Genomic DNA, 19,614 nt, shown 5'->3' with positions numbered 1-19,614 from the left:
AATTGTGGTCTACACACATTTAGGTTCTGCCTTCTCATCATTCGCAATATGTTTCTTCATGGAAGCCAATTAAAGCCAATCATGAATTAGAGTTTCACCTCAATAGCTTTGAGACAATAGCTTTATTGTTTCCAGTGAGGGGAAACTGCAATCAGTGTTTTACATCTCTACCCAAGTCTGTAATTACAGAGTTTTGTTACAAGAGGAAGGATTGCACATTTAAAGACCCTTTGTTGAAAGAAATTAGTTTTCCCATTGGTTTTCAGCTGTGGAAGGCTTTATAAAAATGCCTAGACGTTGTAGGAGACTGATGAATTCTGGTCAAAACCATGATGAGACCAGCTGAGCTGAGCTCAGAGATTCTTAAGGGTTTTTTTTTTCTGTAGAGAGTGCAAAATAAAATAAAATGATCATTTGAAAAAAAAGAAAACCGGCTAAATGGACAAGGATATTGCGATCATTGGAATTGGATGCAACTTCCCAGGAGGTAAATATATTTTTTATGAACTCTTTTATTTTTTTTATAACATTGTTTATGAACTCTTATACAGTTTGTGCCAATGCTGTGTGCATTTGAATGAGTTCTCTACTACCTTCACAGGTGAGGGTGTTGATAATTTCTGGAAAGTTCTTGTGGAGGGCAGGAACTGTGTGGTACAGATTCAAGATGAAAGATTTGATACATCAGAGTGGTTTCATCCTGATGAGAGTAAACCAGGAAAAACACAGACGACCAAAGCGGCTCTCATTGAAGGGTAGGAATAATCAGTTCATGATGATACATTTGAGGTTTATAGTTACTAAAAAGTGAAATGACAAAGTAATAAAACATATGTCTTATTTCAGATTCAATGAGTTTGATCACAAGTTCTTTGGCATCAGTGATGCTGAAGCTGATTTCATGGACCCTCAGCAGAAACTGTTGCTGCAGTGTGCATATCGAGCTCTAGAGGATGCTGGGATACCCTTGGAAAAAGTGAGCGGAACCCAAACAGGAGTTTACATTGGTAATACAATACATCTAATAAAAGTAGTTCACATTTTTAACTTTTGGGTGTTTTTAGGATATTGAAACCATATATTGTGTTTGATTTCAGGTCTTATGAACAGGGACTATGAAACACTTTTGAACAACAGTCCAAGCACAATAACTCACTATAATGGCACAGGAACAGCTATGAGTATAGCTGCCAACAGAATTTCCTATATCTTTAACCTGACTGGACCATCTTTTGCCATTGACAGTGCATGTTCTTCATCCCTAGTCGCCCTTCACTCTGCGTGTCAGGCCATCAGACAAGGTAATGATACTATTTCAATGTTAAAGTCTGTTCATTGCTTGACATTTACATGGTTAATCATCCTTGTTTACTTCTTTATCTCTAGGGGACTGTGAAATGGCTCTGTGTGGAGGGGTCAGCTGCATACTTGAGCCTCGCGTCTTTGTGGCTCTCAGCAAGGCAAAGATGATCTCACCTGAGGGCACAAGCAAACCATTCTGCCGTACTGCAGATGGCTATGGCAGAGGGGAGGGATGTGGTATAGTCTTACTGAAGCCTTTGAAAAAGGTAGATATTTTACATTGTTAAAAAGAAATCTGTTTTAAAATATTGATACAACATTTAGTTATGGTTTATAAAAAATGTAAATGTAATAAATTCAGTTAATTATTTGTGGAAGTAAGCTGGTGATTCTCTTTTTAGGCTCTTGAGGACTTTGATCATATTTGGGGGATTGTGAACAAGACTGCAGTAAACCAAGATGGCCACACCGTCACACCAATCACCAAACCTTCCATGTCCCAACAGGAGGCTCTTCTTCACATGATCTACTCCTCTGAGAATTATTTAGGAAATGTCCAGTATGTAGAAGCTCATGGGACTGGAACACCAGTAGGAGATCCAGTTGAGGCAGGAAGTATCTCAAAAATCATCGCCAAAGAAAGACCTTCAAGCTCAGGGCCTCTGTTTATTGGCTCTGTTAAGAGTAACATTGGACATACAGAATCTGCAGCAGGTGTGGCAGGACTCATAAAGATTCTCTTAATGATGAAGCACGAAATCATTGTCCCCTCTGTGTTCTACTCAGCACAAAATTCCAGCATAGACGCTAAAGCTCTCAATCTTAAAATCCCCACTAGAAGTGAGAAATGGCTCTACTCTGGATCCAGGAAAAGGATGGCTGGATTAAACAGCTTTGGGTTTGGTGGCACCAATGCCCATGCCTTAATCAGCGAGTATGTTTATGCTACAGCCCCTGACAGCCACAATCTTGAACCTCTAAAACTGCTTCCACTGTCTGCAGCCACGGATCAGTCTCTTCAGTTGTGCATAGCTGACACGTATCAGAGGATTTTGGAAGATGAAACAGTTGATCTACAAGCTCTTGCTTATACTGCTGCCTGCAGAAGGAGCCACATGAAACACAAATTTAGGAAAGTCTTCACTGCATCATCTGTATCAGAGTTAAAATCACTGCTCGAAGCTAGTATGAACAAGAAATTAGCCCCAATCAAGCAGGACCTAAAGTTGGTTTTTGTATTTTGTGGAAATGGCGTTACTTACAGGGGAATGTGTAAGCAGCTACTGAAAGAAGAACCAGTTTTTAGGGAAAAGGTCAAAGAGGTGGAAAACTATTTCCAGAAGTTCAGATGCACCAGTATTTTGCAAAAGATCGCAAGCAGCTATGACAATGAAGATTTCTCTAAACCAAATGTTGTCCAGCCACTTCTTTTTGCAATCCAGGTTGCAATTGTTCACCTTTTGAAGCACTGGGGCATCAGACCAGATATTGTTCTTGGACACTCAGTGGGAGAGGTTGCTGCAGCTCATTGCTCTGGTCTGCTGTCTCTTGAGGATGCAGTAAAGGTTGTCTACCATCGCAGCGATCTACAGACCAAAGTGACGGGGGGGAGGATGCTGGTCATTGGTAACATTGCTGTCCCAAATATCCTGGAAATCCTCCCTGCATACACAGGAAAGATCTGTGTAGCTGCTGTGAACAGTCCAATGTCATGTGTGCTGTCAGGTGATAAAGAAGCTATTGATAATGTGCACCAAAAGCTTCTGTCTTTTAAGAGCAAGAACCTGTTCCTTCATGTCTTAGATGTTCCTGCTGCCTACCATAGTCATATGATGGATCCTATACTGGGCCAAATCAAAGACAGCATTGGACATTTAACTCTGAATGAAATGGAGTGTGAACTGTTTTCCACCGTAACAGGAGAGATGTGTAATCATGGGGACTTTGTAACAGGTGAATATTGGGCAAGAAACATCCGAAAACCTGTTGCATTTGAACAAGCAATTAAATTAGTTTCCAATCACACAAGGAACACAGTCTTTGTGGAAATTGGTCCAAGACGGGCTCTGCAGAGGAACATCATGGAGATCCTGGGAAATGACACCACAGTGCTAACTTCAGTGCATCCAGATAAAGACCACGAGACCATGTTCACCACTGTATCAAAACTGTTTGAGCTGGGGTTCAATGTGAAGTGGGACGAGTTCTACAAAGGGTTTGAAACAAAGCTTATTACTTTCCCAAAGTATCAATTTGAATGTCAAAAAAATGAGGTATACTTTGAGGACGTAAGACGGGGAAATGACACAGTCTCTCGTAGTCCACATCCACTGATAAGTCCAAGTAAACGTGATGGCAAAGTGATCAAGTGCAACCTGTCAACAGGTACTACCTCCTACCTTTGGGAACACAAGAACAATGGCGTCTCAATTGCCCCAGGGGCATTGTATGTTGAATTGGCTTTTGCATCTGTAATGGAAACTGCAATTCCAAAGAGGCCTCTTAATTCGTTTCAGCTCAAAATCAACTTTCAAAGTTTGTTTGTTTTAACTAAAAACTGCCCTCCTCTGAAAATCACAGTTGACACATCAAAGGACGCAACCACATTTCAGGTTCAGTCCTCTAGTACCGTGCATGCATCAGGCACCATTAGCCATGAAGGGGGACCAGCTATGATAGAACAGCAAACCATTCACCTCAATGCTGTTTTGGAGAGATGTCCATCAGTCATTGAAGCAAAGGATGTGTACAGCACTCTTAATGATGTAGGGTTTGAGTACGGGCCCAACTTCAAACAACTTGGTGACATTCATTACGGACAAGAATTCAAGGAAGCAGTGACCAGTGTCAGGATTGCAGAGGGAGTACTCAAACATCTATATGAGTATTGCTTGCACCCAGTGGTCCTAGATTACTTCTTGCAAATGTCCTCAGTTTTAGCAGTAGTCTCTAGCACCATCAGGCCTGGATTTCCCTCTGCAATTGGTAGTATGGTTATATCTGCACCTCCCCGTGAAAACATGTTCATGTATATGAGACTGACCAAAGAAATGCCAGACTATTTTGAGGTTTGTGGTTGTTTCACTGACAAAGATGGACGTGTGTTGATTGAGCTAAGAAATGTCAGAATAAATTTTCTGGGAAGACAAGCACAGATTAGGGAATCATGTTTCTTTTATAACCAGAAGGTTGACATTCATGCTGAGAGCAGTTTCCCCAGTAGAATCAAGGCTTTGGTCTTTGAGGACACCTTGGGTATCGCTAAAGGTTTGGAGCCATATTTGCACCCAAAATCTGTATTTGTTCCTCCACCCAATTTAACAAAAAACTCAGCCTTGCAGTTCCAAGAATTACTGTTGAGGTCTCCATGCAGTGCTGCAGACATGGAACTGGATGAGATCCTGTTTATCTGGGGTGCTCAGAATATTAGTCACCTCAAATCTGAAGCCATTCTAGAGTCCTTGGTAGACAGCTGTGAACTTTACCGTCAGGTTGTTTTGTCTTTAAGAAGCTGCAGTCCTGTTTGTTCCATCCGTGTCATTACGTACAAGTCAGCAGAAGGAACAGTTGAAAGTATAAGTTCTGGATTTGTGTTATCTGGCATGACAAGGGCATGTGCTGCAGAGTTGTCAGGCACTTCTTTCCAGCTCATTGACCTTTCCACAGTGTCAACAGAGGATATAGAAGCACTGGCTCATGTGCTTAACTCATACAAAGCCCAAGAGTGTCCAGAAGTCTTCATCAGCAAAGGGAAAGTTTACTCTGCTGTAATAACTCATACTCCTGTCACCACAATTAGGGAAGCAAAGACTGAATCAAAAACCCTACAGTCCCAGGACTTCACTTTGCAGACAACCAGTCCCTACAGGATGACCGGCTTATCAGCTTTTCCTTCAGGGAGTTCAGTCCACACTATTGAGAGTAAAAACATTGAGGTTCAGCTGAGTAAGGTATGTGTGCACTCTTCCGATTATTTTCCAGTTAGTACTTCAGACTTAAACTTTGGTCAGACGATGTATTGGAACAAGCACACAACACAGAACCATGGTCTTCTGGCACTTGACTTAAGCGGGATCATTACAGCTGTGGGAAAGGATGTCAGCAAACTTAAAGTGGGAGACCATGTTGTCTGTTGTTACCCTGTAAAAGCAACTTCCAAAGTCATCCTCCCAGAAGATGTGTGTTTCAAAATGAAAAGGCTTCCATTCCTAAAGGATGCACCATGTGTTTCATACTTTGTCCTTATCTGGGAGATATTGCAGAGTGTGTTACCCAAGTCCAAACAACAGCAAAGTTTGGGAATCTTCTCTACTGATCGTGACTCAGCCCTGATCAAGTTATTGACACTCATAGCAAGTAAATCAGGCTGGAGAGTTTTTACAGAGACTGAAGTAAGTGGATTAGTCCAAAATACAAAGCAGTGTCTTCTGTTTGTGATTCTTCCTCCATATGATTCCTTGCTTCTGACAGACATTGTAAGAGTTGTCAATGCAAATCACATCATTGCAGTATGTGGAATCCGTGAGCCATGCTACTCTACAATAAATGGAATTCAGAGGGTTAGTGAGAGAACTTGCTTCCAGACACTTGAGATGTCTAAAATCTTCCAGAAATCAGGTCTTAAGGCACACGGAGCTCTTCTACAGAAATGGCTAAAGGGGATGCACTTACACAAAGCATGGCCATCAATACAAAGCAATACTTTTCAGATGGCTCCCCCTCAAGGTATTCCTCCTCAGTCGTTTGAACAGTCTGGGTCTTATTTCAGTGCAAGCACTCTGGATGTGATAGCTCTGGCCAGTGATGACACTAGGAGCAAGATGTCTGCCATCCCTTTGCTTCCAAGAACAAAGCAGCTGTTCTTAAAGAAAGGTGTGTACATAGTTACAGGTGGTCTCTCTGGTTTGGGATTTGAAACTGTTAAGTTTATTGCCCACAGGGGTGGGGGATGCATTGCCACTCTCTCAAGGAGTGCACCATCTGAGAAGGTACAAGAGGAAATGAGCAGTCTCCAGAAGAGATACGGGGTAAGAATTCTCACTCTTCAGTGTGATGTCTCTGTGTCAGAAGAGGTGATGGAAGCCATTGCTGTGATTGCAAAACATTTTTTCTTATGTCCAATCAGAGGGGTGTTTCACAGTGCTGCTGTGCTACATGATGGATTACTGGAAACCCTTGATAGATCTCTTTTTCAAAAAGTCCTGCAACCTAAAGTCTGTGGTGCTCTTAATCTTCACCTTGCCACTCTGCACAGCCAGACTCTTGATTACTTTGTGTGCTATTCCTCGATCTCCTCATTCATTGGAAATGCTGCACAAGCAAACTACGCAGCAGCTAATTCTTTTCTGGACACGTTTTGCCACTACCGACACAATATTGGACTTGCAGGCCAGTCAATCAATTGGGGACCCCTTAAACTGGGCCTGCTAAGGAACAAAGACAATTTTCAAAAGTTCCTGGAAACAAAAGGGCTGATGATCATGGATGTGACAGAGATCCACGAAGCACTAGAGCACTGTCTGTTAAATAACAATCCCCAGCAGGTGGTCTGCAAATTCAATTTCAGGAACCTGAAGAACCATGTCCTTTCTCAGAATGTGTCTCTGAAGTTTCGCCTGTCTGCTTTAGTGGAGGAAGAACTGAAAAACACCACAGTTGATGAGTTCTCCAGGATAAATGTTCAGTCATCAGTTGATGACTGTGTTAAAGGGATTATGACTGAAATATGCAGTGTTGATACTGATGATCTTAGTGATGAAACTGCGCTCACTGCACTAGGAATTGACTCAATGCTGGCCATGACATTGCAAAATCGCTTGTTTCAAGAGACAGGTGTGAATATTCCTCTTGTTGCTTTGCTTGATCCAAGCAGAACACTATCCTCATTGGCTGAATTGATAAAACAGAGTTCAGATGAGGACTGTGAGATTTCTGTGCACCTGTAATGCAAAGTTATGTATTTTGTCCATAAGACTGAAATGCATAAAAATTAAATGTGCTTATTTTTTTTTGTGCTTATGTTTTGTTTAGCTAAACCTCTTTAGAAAATGCTGCATTGCTTAATTGTTGCAATCTTAACCACAATATTGTTATGTGTGACAAATATTGGATGTCAAACATTAAAATCTTGATTTCAAACATCAATTTTGTTCAAAGAGATCAAAGGTCAGGCATGCCTCGTCATTTTACTGCCAAATGCATAAATCCACTGATGTTTTTATGCATGCATATTAAGCTATGTGCAGAAATAGGCTCATGAAACACTGTAAACATTGATTGAACTAAACAGTAGTTTTTAATAGAAATTTATATTCTTTCTAAAATGATAATCCTCAACCATTCACAAATATGAAAATACTAAACAAAACTGGTGTAAAAGATGAAACTATTCACAGTTCTTATTATAATCCTTACTCGGGCAATCCTCTTTTCTCAAAGAAAGTACAACAGCACGTGCAGTGCAGAAGCAAAGGGAAAGTATATATTTTAAAACACAGTAAAAGTATAAAAGGCAGGAATCATTTTGTGGCTGTTTAAATAAGCCAATAAAAATTGTTAAAATCTGTGTATTTAGTTATGTCTTTAATGAGCTTTCACACATTGAACAATCCATAAGAAAACACTGTAAATCTCTCATAAATACAGAGCAAAATATGGTTACATTTGTGCATTCAGTTAGTTTATATCACAAAAATTAAGAAAACCTACAAAATTTAACTTTTTATATATAACTAAATAGAAATATTTGCATATCCAGCAAAAATAAGACATTTCAATATTTTCGGAGAGACTCGGGCTCGTTCATGAAACATTACATTTCTGTTTAAATCCATTTAAACCCATTTTTATGTAAATTGTTGCATTCAATTGAATTTGACAATTTATTAAGGTTTTATGAACGATTTAAACATATTTGTTATCCTTGTGTTTCGTAAACGAGTCTAGTTGTTGTGTCATTTAGGTGTACATTTTGTAAACATGTTTTTAAAAGTGTTTTTTGACTTTTTAAAATGTTTTTTTTTTACAGATTAATCGGGGCCAATAATTCCTGAAACTCCTAAAAAGTCCTAAACCATTGGCCCAGGTATATTTTTGTAGAAAAAATGCCACGTTGTTGTCTTGTTGATTTACATTACATTAGTTAAATTTAATTAGTAATTTTAAACATATAAATGTAGTACACATACAAACAGGATATATTCAGAAGAAAATGAAGTATAAGGATTTTACAAAATGGCCAAATCAGAGGAGTTAAGAGTGGGGACATTTGAATCTTGAATGTGGTTGCTATTTCCTAAAACACAATTCTGACCTTCAGAATTTTGTCCTTTTGATTGACAGTTGACTCTTAACATGGTATCATCAGACGGTGTATACATGTGAACCTCATAGGTCTGATTGTCCACTCTGAACATTGGGATGGTGCTTGCCACACACATGTGATTTTCTTGGACATGATGATTATTGCCGGTTATCCATATGGCAGAGCCCGGCTGAGTCTGACATGTTCGGTGGTTGTCGGGTTGAAAATTGCGATTGTCGTAAATTTCCCGCTCTTTCACCTCAACATCCCTTGCCATTGCTTGAACATTATTGGTGTGACTGTTCTTCATAGCCTGCTCTTCTGGGCCTGACTTCTTGTTAGCTGGTGTGCCACTACACATGTCAAAAAAGGTCAGAAAAACTGGGATAAAAGTTAAGCCATGGAAGAGACCAGATAATATTACCAAGAACATAATTTTAAAGAAAGTTCTAAAGATGTAGTTCTTCGAAGCAGACAACACTACCACCCCAAGAATAGTAGACACAGCCCCCTGCAAAATAGGGTAACCTAAATGAAACAAGGCCTCCACTGCCTTTTCATTCGCACTGGGCTTTTTGTTGGAGACAAAGGCGTAAGATATATGAGCAGAGAAGTCTACAGAAAAACCAATGCAGACAACAAGAATGATCATGGAGATGGTGTCTAAATTAACATCCCATAATGCCATGAAACCAGTGACCCCCACAATGACTGATGCGATAGAAAAAGTCACCCAGAGAGAGCACAGAGGGTTTGGGATGAGGAGAAGGGAGATGAGCAACATTACGGCCGTCGTAACCGCAATGTTCTGGATGGTGTTGGTGACTATTACGGCATACTGGTCATGGTAGATGAAGGCAGGGTGGTAAACCAGTAAAGGAACAGGGCACTTTTGTGCTGTCTCTCTTAATTTATTCAACATATTCATCTCATCCAGGGCAGTAGAGATATTTACGGTCTGGATGAAAAAGCGAGACGCGTGAATGGAGTTGTTGGTGAAATTGACGTCCTGTTTGAAATCGGAATAAAATCGCAGAAATGATCCCAAATTATCTTTGAAGACATCTTCAGCACTCAGATTGAGTTTTGAGTGATATCCATAGTACTTGTATGATTTGATCCAGGAGGTGAATATATCCTTTTCAATGAAAGATAAGTTTTTGAAATCTTCAATGCAAGTTTCAAGATCTGACATGTACTTTTCATCCCAGTACGGAAATTCCCGTCGGATGACAACCATGATGTTTGGGCCATATTCAGAGAAATATGCCTTCTCGTTGTCGTAGTATTTTACCACATAAGAATCATCGGCTGCCAAATTACGAAGATCGATTCCTTCTTGAATTTGGAAGCAGCCATAAATGCTGATAATCAAATAGATGCAATAAAGCACAATCACAAAGACCTTTGTCCACGATTTTGTCAGAAAAGGGCCGTAGTATTTTTTAAAGAAGTGATTCATGGGCTGTACCTCCTCCTTGCCAGTATGAGGGTCGTAAGCGCCTCCCACGCAACATAATTCGTACCACTTCGACTGACCTATAGGGCACTCCTCTGGTACTTCCTTGCAGGTCAGCCAGTGCTTGTTGCTGTTCTCTCGCCGTCCGTTAAGAACGAGGAACGCTCCGAAAAATGTGATGCTGTAGATGTAGCAGAAGAGGATGGAGGTGCTGGTGTACAAGCAGAAGGAGCGGACGGACCGGAAAGGCGTCATGAGGCCGATGTAGAAAGCGAGCACGTCCGTGAGCGTTGTGATGGTGATCGAAATGGCCGCCTCTTTGTACGTCTTAGAAAGTCGAGTCTCTACTTGATCGTGAACATTCGTCTGCTGCCAGCAGGAGATGAGGATGAACATGTCGTCCACTCCGATCCCTATTTAAAACACAACAGAAAATCCCTGTTTAATCTGATAATATACATTAAAGGGATAGTTCACCTAAAAATATTTATTCTGTCATTAATTACTCACCCTCACGTTGTTCCAAACCTGTAAGACTTTGGTTCATCTTTGGAACACAAATGAAGATCTTTTTAATGAAATCTGAGAGCTTTCTGTCCCGCCATTGATAGCTACGCAACTACCACTTTGACGCTTCAAAAAGTTCATATAGAAATCATAAAACTAATCCATATGAATTGAGCGGTTTATTCCAAATTTTTTGAAGAGACTCGATCGCTTTATATGATGAACAGATGTTATTTAGGCTTTTATTTAGCCTACATATAAACATTTATCAACTCACACATCAGTTGTGGAAACAGAAGTTCAAGCATGTTCGCTTGATGTGCGAGAACCAATGAGGTTTATTCTCGTGTTACGCAGCACGTTTGAGCTTCTGCAAGAACCAATGAGGTTTATTCTCGTGTTACGCAGCACGTTTGAGCTTCTGCAAGAACCAATGAGGTTTATTCTCGTGTTACGCAGCACATTTGAGCTTCTGCAAGAACCAATGAGGTTTGTTTCTTGTGCGTCAAGCAGGTTCGGTCGAGCTTTTTTTATGTTCATTAATCAATATTTAAATGTGAATAAAAACCTAAATTAAAACTGTTCATCAAATAAAGCGATCATGTCTCCTCAGAAAATTTGGACTAAACCGCTCAATTCATATGGATTAGTTTTACAATCTCTTTATGAACTTTTTAAAGTGTCAAAATGGTAGTTGCGTAACTGTTAATGGAACCTCTCTGATTTCATTAAAATGTCTTAATTTGAGTTTCGAAAATGAACGAATGTCTTACAGGTTTGGATTTCATGATAGAATTAAAATTTTTGGGTTAACCAATCCTTTAACATAGTACAGCACTGGTTTTACGAAGTTATTACCTAATATTAGGAATGGAGAATTAGCAACTGTCATGACAAATGGGACACCAATGTGTAACATCATCCCAAAAGCCGACAGAACAGCCAGTCCAGCGGAGAGCACCCCAAATGTGGCAACCCATACTTTATTTCTGACACAGTCAAACCTGGAAAACAGACAAAATATATTTGAATATATTTTAAAGAATTTCTCATGGTTAATTACAACATACGAATCTTAGCACTAATCTTATTTTGAATCATTTTCATACAAGATTCCTTCATTCATTTTAAATACAGTATGGATTCTAGAGTTGAACAAATCAGGTGTGCATTAAAATTAGCCTAACTAGACTGGTCATCAAAAATAGCCTAACTATTCAGGTTAAAATAGCCTACCTCAAACAAGAAAGAATTGAGAATGCAATGGCAATGACGTATGTGATAGAGAAGAGGGGAATCACATCCCTTGTGTTTGCCTCAAATTCCATCTGCCTTGACAGAGATGTGGAATGGGTCACCTGAGGAAAATGATCATACATACATTACCATTATACTGACATCATAATTTCAGATTTAAAAAATAGTTACATCAGGAGAGCATTTTAAACAACAGCTGTCAACAATACTGACAACTAGCAACTTTACCATCAATAAAGTCCTCAAACATTACATACATAAAATATGACCTACCTTAATGAAGTTCAGTGATAAATTAGATGGAAAAACCTTAAGGAATTCGTTCAGCCATAAATCTGTTCTGGTACGATTATCCTCCTTCAGGAAATATAACAGGCGCACTGACTTTGCACTTTTAATAACAGTGGAGTTTATATTCACTCCACCAACCGAATAGCCCAGGAAAATGTACGAGAATCCGAAACGAAAGAACGGGAAGGTGAGCTCGGTCTTTTCTAAATTGTTACCATAATATTTGTAAATATCCAGTATCTTGTTAGGTATACATTTCTTGTATCGTCTTGCGCAAAGTCCCTCAAAAGTGAGCACCTCGTGACCCATAGCCACATTCAGCTCCTTGACCTTCCTGTCTAAAGTGACTATCTCCTGGAAGGCAGCATCTGTGAGGATGTTGGAGGATCTTGATACCGCTATGAAGGACGCGTAAACTCCATCCGTGTAGAGTCTTTGGTTGGAGAACACCGAGTCGTTCTGCGGAAAGTTTTCCTGCACAAACTGCCTCTCCAGTTTGGCAGGACCGTTCACAGGTGTGAACTGATCCTCAATGTCATTGGCCTCACGTTCTTCTAAGAAATAAAACCCACTCCCCAGCACCGCAGAGATCACCAGAGGAGAGATGAAGAACCACCACGGGTAAGTTCCCACAAAGCGGCCGAACTTCTGGAAGCAGATGGAGATCGGCTTCTCCACGCAGTCTGTGGTGCATCCAGCCATGTTCACCGGCATTTTGAAGGATTAAAGGGAAAAAGTTAAGGGGGAGCTAAATGGATTAAATTAACATAAAGCTCACTTTCCCTATATCAGTATTGTGGTTGAAGCATGAAAAGTTATAACTATAAACTAGTTCAAATTTGATTTAGAAAGAGCATAATGCATGGGGAGTATTTGAATATGCTGACGCATTTTTGCGTGAAAATCCACAGGGAATAAGCCGAGGGCGACCACTGACGGGCACATGCAGAAAATTATATTTAGACTGACAAAATAACCACAAACGCAAATCACGCAGTGTTCCTGTTTTTATAGGAGTGTGCTTTAATTAAGCTTGATGCATTAAAAATCGTTTTGAATGTTTCAGCATTATTAGCTATACATAAAAGGGCAGGGCAATAGGCCTAGTAGTCAGGTAAATTAAAATGATTAATTAAATATTTGTTGAAGTTATTGTAACTGTGTTTCCAAGAACATTAAATAATCAGTCACATAATCTGATCCGTATTTCATAAAAAGTTAAATTTCTTGCTGATTAAATGAAGGTTTATATACAGTATGCTTATTGGTTCAAACCATGTCGTAATTGCCGTAAATAAGAGAAGACAACACGTGACGCTGTACTTAGAGCTGTTCATGTCCTCGGATTCGGACTTAAATGTTTATTTTGCTCAAAATAAATCTGCAGTGGTCATGTGGTACAAAGTCGTAGCTCTAAAAAATTAGGAGTCTAAAATTGTAAGTATGACCCAGACAGCAATAGTGTTGGCCACATCTGGGTCATGTGGATTCCACACGTACCAGATCTGGGCCTACATGTTGTCTGGGAACTTCTACGATCACGTGAATGCTTTTTACAAGTCAGAATAATTAGTGAACGCAGCAATATCCCACATAATTAATAGGTTTATATATTTGAAAAAAGTTGCTAAAACTCTCATAAATTAAGGTTCTTTATTTGGACTTCATCAGATTCAGCAAAGAATCCTCTTCAAAAACATTTGGCTGTACAGGGCTGAATTGGCATTATAGTTCTTTGGAGATTATGCTGCATTCACGCCATGTCGTAATTATCGTAAATAAAGCGCCATCTGCTCTCTAATTTGATATCATACGCCGATCTGTCGGCACAGCGCCGCTTCAAGTCGAACACACCTTTTGCAGTGGTCATGTGGTACAGCGGCTGCATGGTACAAGTTAGCTTTTTAGAAAAAAATTTGAACATTTTAGAGTTTACACGTTGTAATTACAAGTTCTACAAGCATGTGAAGGCTTTTTACAGTTCAATTCACACCTTTGAAAACATTCGTGCTGTCACATTATTGGTTCTTCAGGTTAGTAGCATATTTCTGGGGTCTTTAAAGCAAGGTGGTTTTCTAAACAACTTGAGAATAAAAAGTTTGTGTAAATGGTTATCAAATGGCCTCCAGACTGTAAAACCTTTTTGATTCTGATTGGAACCTTTAGAGTGAATGAGTAATAGGCTAACATCCTTGTATATAATAAACTATTTCAGCTCAAATGCTATATGTTAGAAATGTAGACCAGTTGATTTAAGGCGAAAACAGGACTTACGTCGCGGTTTCTGCTCCTTCTGCTCCATCAGGACAGAGTGATGTGAGGAGAGAATGACATGCAAGTTCATTACTGAACACAGAGCTCCATTCATGCCTTTCAATTACCTCAGTGGTTAATTGCCTCAACAAAAGTGGCTTCCATTCTCATAGCGCTTGTGATTTGCCAGTAGGGGCCTCAAATTATTATCATGCTCTTTTGTTTGTACAGCTCTTATTTTACTGTATCAAAGAGTACCTTACTTGGAACATGGTCAAACACATCTGTTTGGTTGAAAAAAGGTATTTTTTTTGTTTGTTTTTTTAATGTTGCAGTTTTAGTTTTTTCCTGAGAAATAAGATACAACAGGCCATGTACATTTTTGTTGACCACTAGGTGGTGCTAGTGACCTTTTTTCATATTCCCCTGCATCACTATTGGGCAATGAGTTGTTGTTATGGTGACGGGTCACAAGGAGGGAAAAGCTGCAGTTGAAGGTCGTCATGGAGACTGGGTGAGGGGAAGGCAGAGCTGATTAAAGGTTGTCATGGTGACTGGGTCAGGGTGAAAATAAAGATGAGAGATTGCCATGGATACTGAGTCAGGAAGAGTTGCTGCACTGGCATCTTTTTATAGTATCATGTATATATACATATATATATATATATATATATATATATATATATGTGTATATATATATATATATAACATAAATGTTTGTAAATATATCGCTTTGACAGCACTTTTTTATATAAATATACATTATATATAATATATATATATATATATATATAAAGTTTTTTGACATTGTGTTTGTCTAAAGAAAAAATATGTAAAATGTACAATATCCAATATAACATATGAGACATATTAAACAAATATATGTACAAATATCCATAGCCATTTATTGGAAATACTAGGATACAAAAATTCAAATGTTCATTTCATCAATTCATATTAAATATATATTTACATAAACTCAGTGCATTTTCAACTACCTGAATCTGGCATCTAATACATCATTTAGTGCATACATATGTACCTTAATTACTATATATAAGCAACCTGAGACCAAAAACTACAAAATATGTTTTAAATTTCACATAATGTAAAGCCCATCATATTTGATTATATTTGGTAGTCTTTCAAGCAAGTTCTCATTTTGATATTATGTTAATATAAAGTAGTAGTATTTCTGATTTTGACAGATGGGCCAATCCCAGGCAGACTGCAATAAAACTTGAAGTAATCAGGAAGAGAGTTGAGTTTTCATTCCCATGTGATGCCGAGGATCTTACAGCTGAGTTCCCAGAGGCGCTGGGCCGTCTCATCATCCATGGCAGCCCGGGAGCATTTAGCAGGAGCACAGTCACTGCGTGGAGAGCAGAAAACAGGTGAGAATGTGCTACCATCGTCTTAACGGGTGCTTCATTTGTAAATGAATATTGCAGGATGAAAAACAGCAATTAAAAGGCGCTATGACCGACGCTGGCCATACAACTTCAGTTTTCCAGGAAAATACAATGACTAAACGGTGATGGCACAATAAAAGCATCATTCACAAGTTTCTGCACGGCCCTAACTTCATCTTAGTGTATTATGTTATGTGTATAGCTACACTGAGACCAAATATCATTCAGTTGATCGCGCGTTTCCATTACAGATTTGCGCAAAACTTGCGATTTTTTCTAAATATCGACAAAAAACTATTTCGAAATGCCGGCGTTTTCATTCACCGATGTTATGCGACTAAAACTTCATTTTTTCCACTCGTGATAAGTAAAATCATTCCAAAAACCATGGCAACGGACGTTGGTAGGATTATGTACTAATCCCAGCCACTGCACTAGCCATTATTATTAATCGAAGGAGATGTATGTGTGTTTTCAAAGCATTAATGGTAAGGAACGACCCTTATTATAGGCTACTTGTGGGCGGCACAAGTGTTTCTCCCTCATATCTGCTTCGAGGTCTTGATTGTGGCATTTATTTGAGATTTAGAATCCATTATTCCTGTAATTCTTTTGTCTTTTATGAATTTAATAAAGAACTCTGCCTCGTATTCTGTCCAAACACACCGCGTCATCTACGTCAGGTGACCTGTTTCCATTGCAGTTTTGCGAAATATTTCTTTTCCGAATTGTGTGAAAAACCACCTCATGCGAGCGTAAAAACTTTTTTGCGATAAATGCGAATTTTTGCGAAATTGATGTGCTTCCATTGGGCGTATTTTCAATTCGCAATTTCAATTTGCGCAATTTGAAGGGTAATGGAAACGCGTTTACCGATATTCTCTCTTGCCTCTTCCATTACATCGAACTGTTGTTGCTTGTGTCTCCCGCTATCCAGGTGTGCAGTTCCATCTTCTCTGGATCTCTTTTGATTTGAAACACCATCAGCTTTACTCGCGGATATGAAACATTAAAATTTGCTTGACTATCTTTTTTTTTTACATTTTGATGATAGTGACAATTTTTGGGGAATAATTCATCAGGTATATACACTTTCTCTAAACGTTCTGCTACTCACTGCGCGCGAAACAATAGGCACCGACCAATGAGAGTGATTTTGATCTAAAGAAAGCTGATTGGTCAAAACTATGTTGAGGGCCAATAGCGATACATAACCTCCAAATATATCCGCATAAACTGGCGCTCTGTCACTCTCACACGCATGCACTGTCACCATGTTATGCGCTTGTTAATAATGTCGGATCGTTTAAAGCCAAATCCAAAATCGGACATTTTCCAGAACAGGATCCAGCACAAATTAAGCACCGTCTAATCGACTATTTAAAACGTGACTGAACTGTAGCTGTTAGTTTTATGAAACATCATGGTATCAGAGTTAAAAGATTATCAGCAGTAACTGAATGCTGTATGATAGTGATATTGAACTGAAAGATAACAGAACATGACCTATTGGACTTTTGTGTATTCACGCTGTACTATAGGTAGATGAAATTACATGGTAAGCTCTACTGCAATTTCAGTAAAATCTCAACAAAATGCTGAGATTGAGATGAGAATCCACTGACCTGTAATATTTGCCGCTCTCTGTCTCCAGTTCAGGAGCCACGGCGCAGTAGATGGTGGTCTGAGCTCCCTGCACAGATGTTTTGGTGAAGGGCTTTGCCAACCACATGGCGGCTTGCTGAGCTTTATTCAAGTGCCTCCACAGTTCAGTCTGAACCACACCAGGATGGAGAGCATACGCTGTTATTCCAGTACCTGAGACAATACCAGACGAGAAATCATCAAACATCATATTATTGGACTAGAATAATGTAAAGTACAAATGCACAACCCACGACACGGTCAGATATTATCCAAGGTCAGGGGCAAAAAATGCCACAGAAATGAATTTAAAATGTGTTTTTATTTTATATTATATTATTTAAAAGTATATTTTATAATCTTTTTTAGTTCTATGGTTTAGGCATTTTAGTGATATTTAAATAATTTATTAAAAAGTTAATTGAGTGAAAAAATTTAAGATTATTTAGACACTAAAGAATAATAGAATAACAAACAAATAAATAAAATAATAGATTTAAAAAATAATAAAAATATATAAAAAATTAAAAACATAGAGCTTAAACATTTAAAAAAATATATATATATTTTTTTTTTTATTAGACAGACCTTCTAGTCTTTTGGCCAACGAGCGAGTGAACAGAACGTTTGCCAGCTTGCTCTGGCTGTAGGCTTTGTTCTTATCATAGTTCTTCTCGCTGTTGATGTCCTCCAGGTTGATGGTCCCCCATTGGTGTGCCATGGACGAGACATTAATAATCCTTGCGGGCGTTGATCTTTTAATCAAATCCAATAACAGGTATGTCAACAGGAAGTGACCTACAGGAAGAAGGACAGCTCGGATGTCTCCCTTAATTTCTTTTGAGGTTAAAAAAAGGTGACAGATTTGGACAAATTAGACACGCTTACCCATGTGGTTCACCCCTATTTGCATTTCGAAACCATCTGCTGTCTTTCCGTAGGGACAAACCATCACACCAGCGTTATTGATTAAGATGTTGACTTGTTTCTCCTCTGAAAGACAATTCCAGATGCATCAGTGTAGTGCAATATGAGGAAGACATTTATAGAGGAATTTTTCCAACTCACCTTTATTGATTTTTTCTGCAAATTCTCTGATTGATTTGGAATCTGCGAGGTCAAGTCTGTTGGTAACAACATCCTGGTTTCCTGAATCATCTTTAACTTCCTTCAGGGCTGCATCTGCTTTCTCCAGATCTCGGCATGCCATAATGATCCGTGCTCCTAAAGAAATGACAGCAGAAAGACAAAAAATTTCCATATGACAATATATTATATTATATATTAATACGAAACTATAGAGTAATAGGGTTGCCTACCTCTCTTTGCCAGGTCAATGGCTGTCTCTTTGCCAATTCCAGTATTAGCTCCAGTTATTATAACAGTTTTACCGTCAAGTCTGGCATCAGATGACCACGGCCTAAACATATTTCTGAGGGGAAAAGGAAATGATAAAGGTAATTATATTTCATATTACTCAACTTGGTTTCTATGGGCGTTGATTTGAAATCATTGAACTAGTTTCGCGTGATCAATTCAAAAGTAATAAAACATGTTTTCATAATCCTTCGTTTTTGCCCAGTCATGTCTGGTCAGTCCTGTATTCAAACCATCAGAAATATTTCATCATTATTATGATATGAATGAAAATACCTTTGCTTTACTTCCTCGACACAATGTATTGTGCAACATTTCACTGTTAACATCTACTATAACAGCTATTAAATATAATATATACAGTTCTGTTCATACCTTAGTGCTTGCATTTTACGATGATTTGTATCCAGAAACAAAAAATTAATTTTATAAAAACAAGTTAGTGCGATTACGCAGGAATGAACTGAGTAGCTTACTTAGATCAAAACGCTCGCACTGTCGCTAGTGGGAGGAGTCAGATGACGTACAAGGAAGAATCGTGGAGTTGTAGTTTGGGATTGGTCAGAGACAGTAAACCCCGCCCTTTATTACGTAGATTTATTTTTTATTCTATTTAAACATTAATTCTTGAAATCAAAAATATTCTTGACTTTTATATTTATTATATGTCAACTTAAATACCAGTAGTATCTGGAAAACGGAGAGAATGGGCATATTTTGCATTTTAATTATGACTAGACGACGTGATTCTTAGTTTAACCAGGAGATGTCAGTAGAGGAATGGTAAAGAAATAAGCAGGCGTCTGAAT

The 19,614-nt window shown here is 38.7% G+C and overlaps 3 protein-coding genes across 3 annotated transcripts; 1 reads left to right on the top strand and 2 right to left on the bottom strand.

Annotated features, from left to right (window-relative positions):
- Positions 1 to 438: 438 nt before the first annotated feature.
- pks1 (polyketide synthase 1) lies at positions 439 to 7,446 on the top strand (the record flags this gene model as incomplete). The annotated part of the gene is made up of 6 exons (XM_084398809.1): positions 439 to 487; positions 602 to 755; positions 847 to 1,007; positions 1,098 to 1,301; positions 1,387 to 1,568; positions 1,704 to 7,446. 6 exons carry the CDS (start codon positions 439 to 441, stop codon positions 7,245 to 7,247), a joined length of 6,294 nt encoding a protein of 2,097 aa, XP_084254935.1. The 3' UTR covers positions 7,248 to 7,446.
- A 1,082-nt stretch (positions 7,447 to 8,528) lies between these two features.
- On the bottom strand, positions 8,529 to 12,833 carry ptchd3a (patched domain containing 3a; the record flags this gene model as incomplete). Its single annotated transcript, XM_084398484.1, has 4 exons — positions 8,529 to 10,477; positions 11,430 to 11,575; positions 11,808 to 11,929; positions 12,102 to 12,833. The coding sequence occupies 4 exons, from the start codon at positions 12,831 to 12,833 to the stop codon at positions 8,529 to 8,531; spliced, it is 2,949 nt and encodes a 982-aa protein (XP_084254610.1).
- A 2,420-nt stretch (positions 12,834 to 15,253) lies between these two features.
- Positions 15,254 to 19,315, bottom strand: rdh12l (retinol dehydrogenase 12, like). Its single transcript, XM_084398501.1, has 7 exons — positions 19,181 to 19,315; positions 18,748 to 18,860; positions 18,497 to 18,652; positions 18,317 to 18,421; positions 18,017 to 18,226; positions 17,410 to 17,602; positions 15,254 to 15,744 (listed from the first exon to the last, which is right to left on the bottom strand). The coding sequence occupies exons 1-7, from the start codon at positions 19,192 to 19,194 to the stop codon at positions 15,642 to 15,644; spliced, it is 894 nt and encodes a 297-aa protein (XP_084254627.1). The 5' UTR covers positions 19,195 to 19,315; the 3' UTR covers positions 15,254 to 15,641.
- Positions 19,316 to 19,614: the final 299 nt, after the last annotated feature.

Source organism: Rutilus rutilus (genome assembly GCF_951802725.1).
Source record: "Rutilus rutilus genome assembly, chromosome: 24".
In the NCBI taxonomy this organism is placed as follows: domain Eukaryota; kingdom Metazoa; phylum Chordata; class Actinopteri; order Cypriniformes; family Leuciscidae; genus Rutilus; species Rutilus rutilus.
The sequence above is the reverse complement of the archived record's forward strand: the minus strand, read 5'-3'. Positions and strand labels throughout refer to the sequence as shown.

What these genes read in the sequence shown, in the direction of transcription:
- rdh12l (XM_084398501.1), bottom strand. An exon ending in TGCAGAAAAAATCAATAAAG is followed by an intron (nt 18,422 to 18,496) that starts GTGAGTTGGAAA and finishes ATTGTCTTTCAG; the next exon opens with AGGAGAAACAAGTCAACATC. An exon ending in AATAGGGGTGAACCACATGG is followed by an intron (nt 18,227 to 18,316) that starts GTAAGCGTGTCT and finishes TTCTTCCTGTAG; the next exon opens with GTCACTTCCTGTTGACATAC.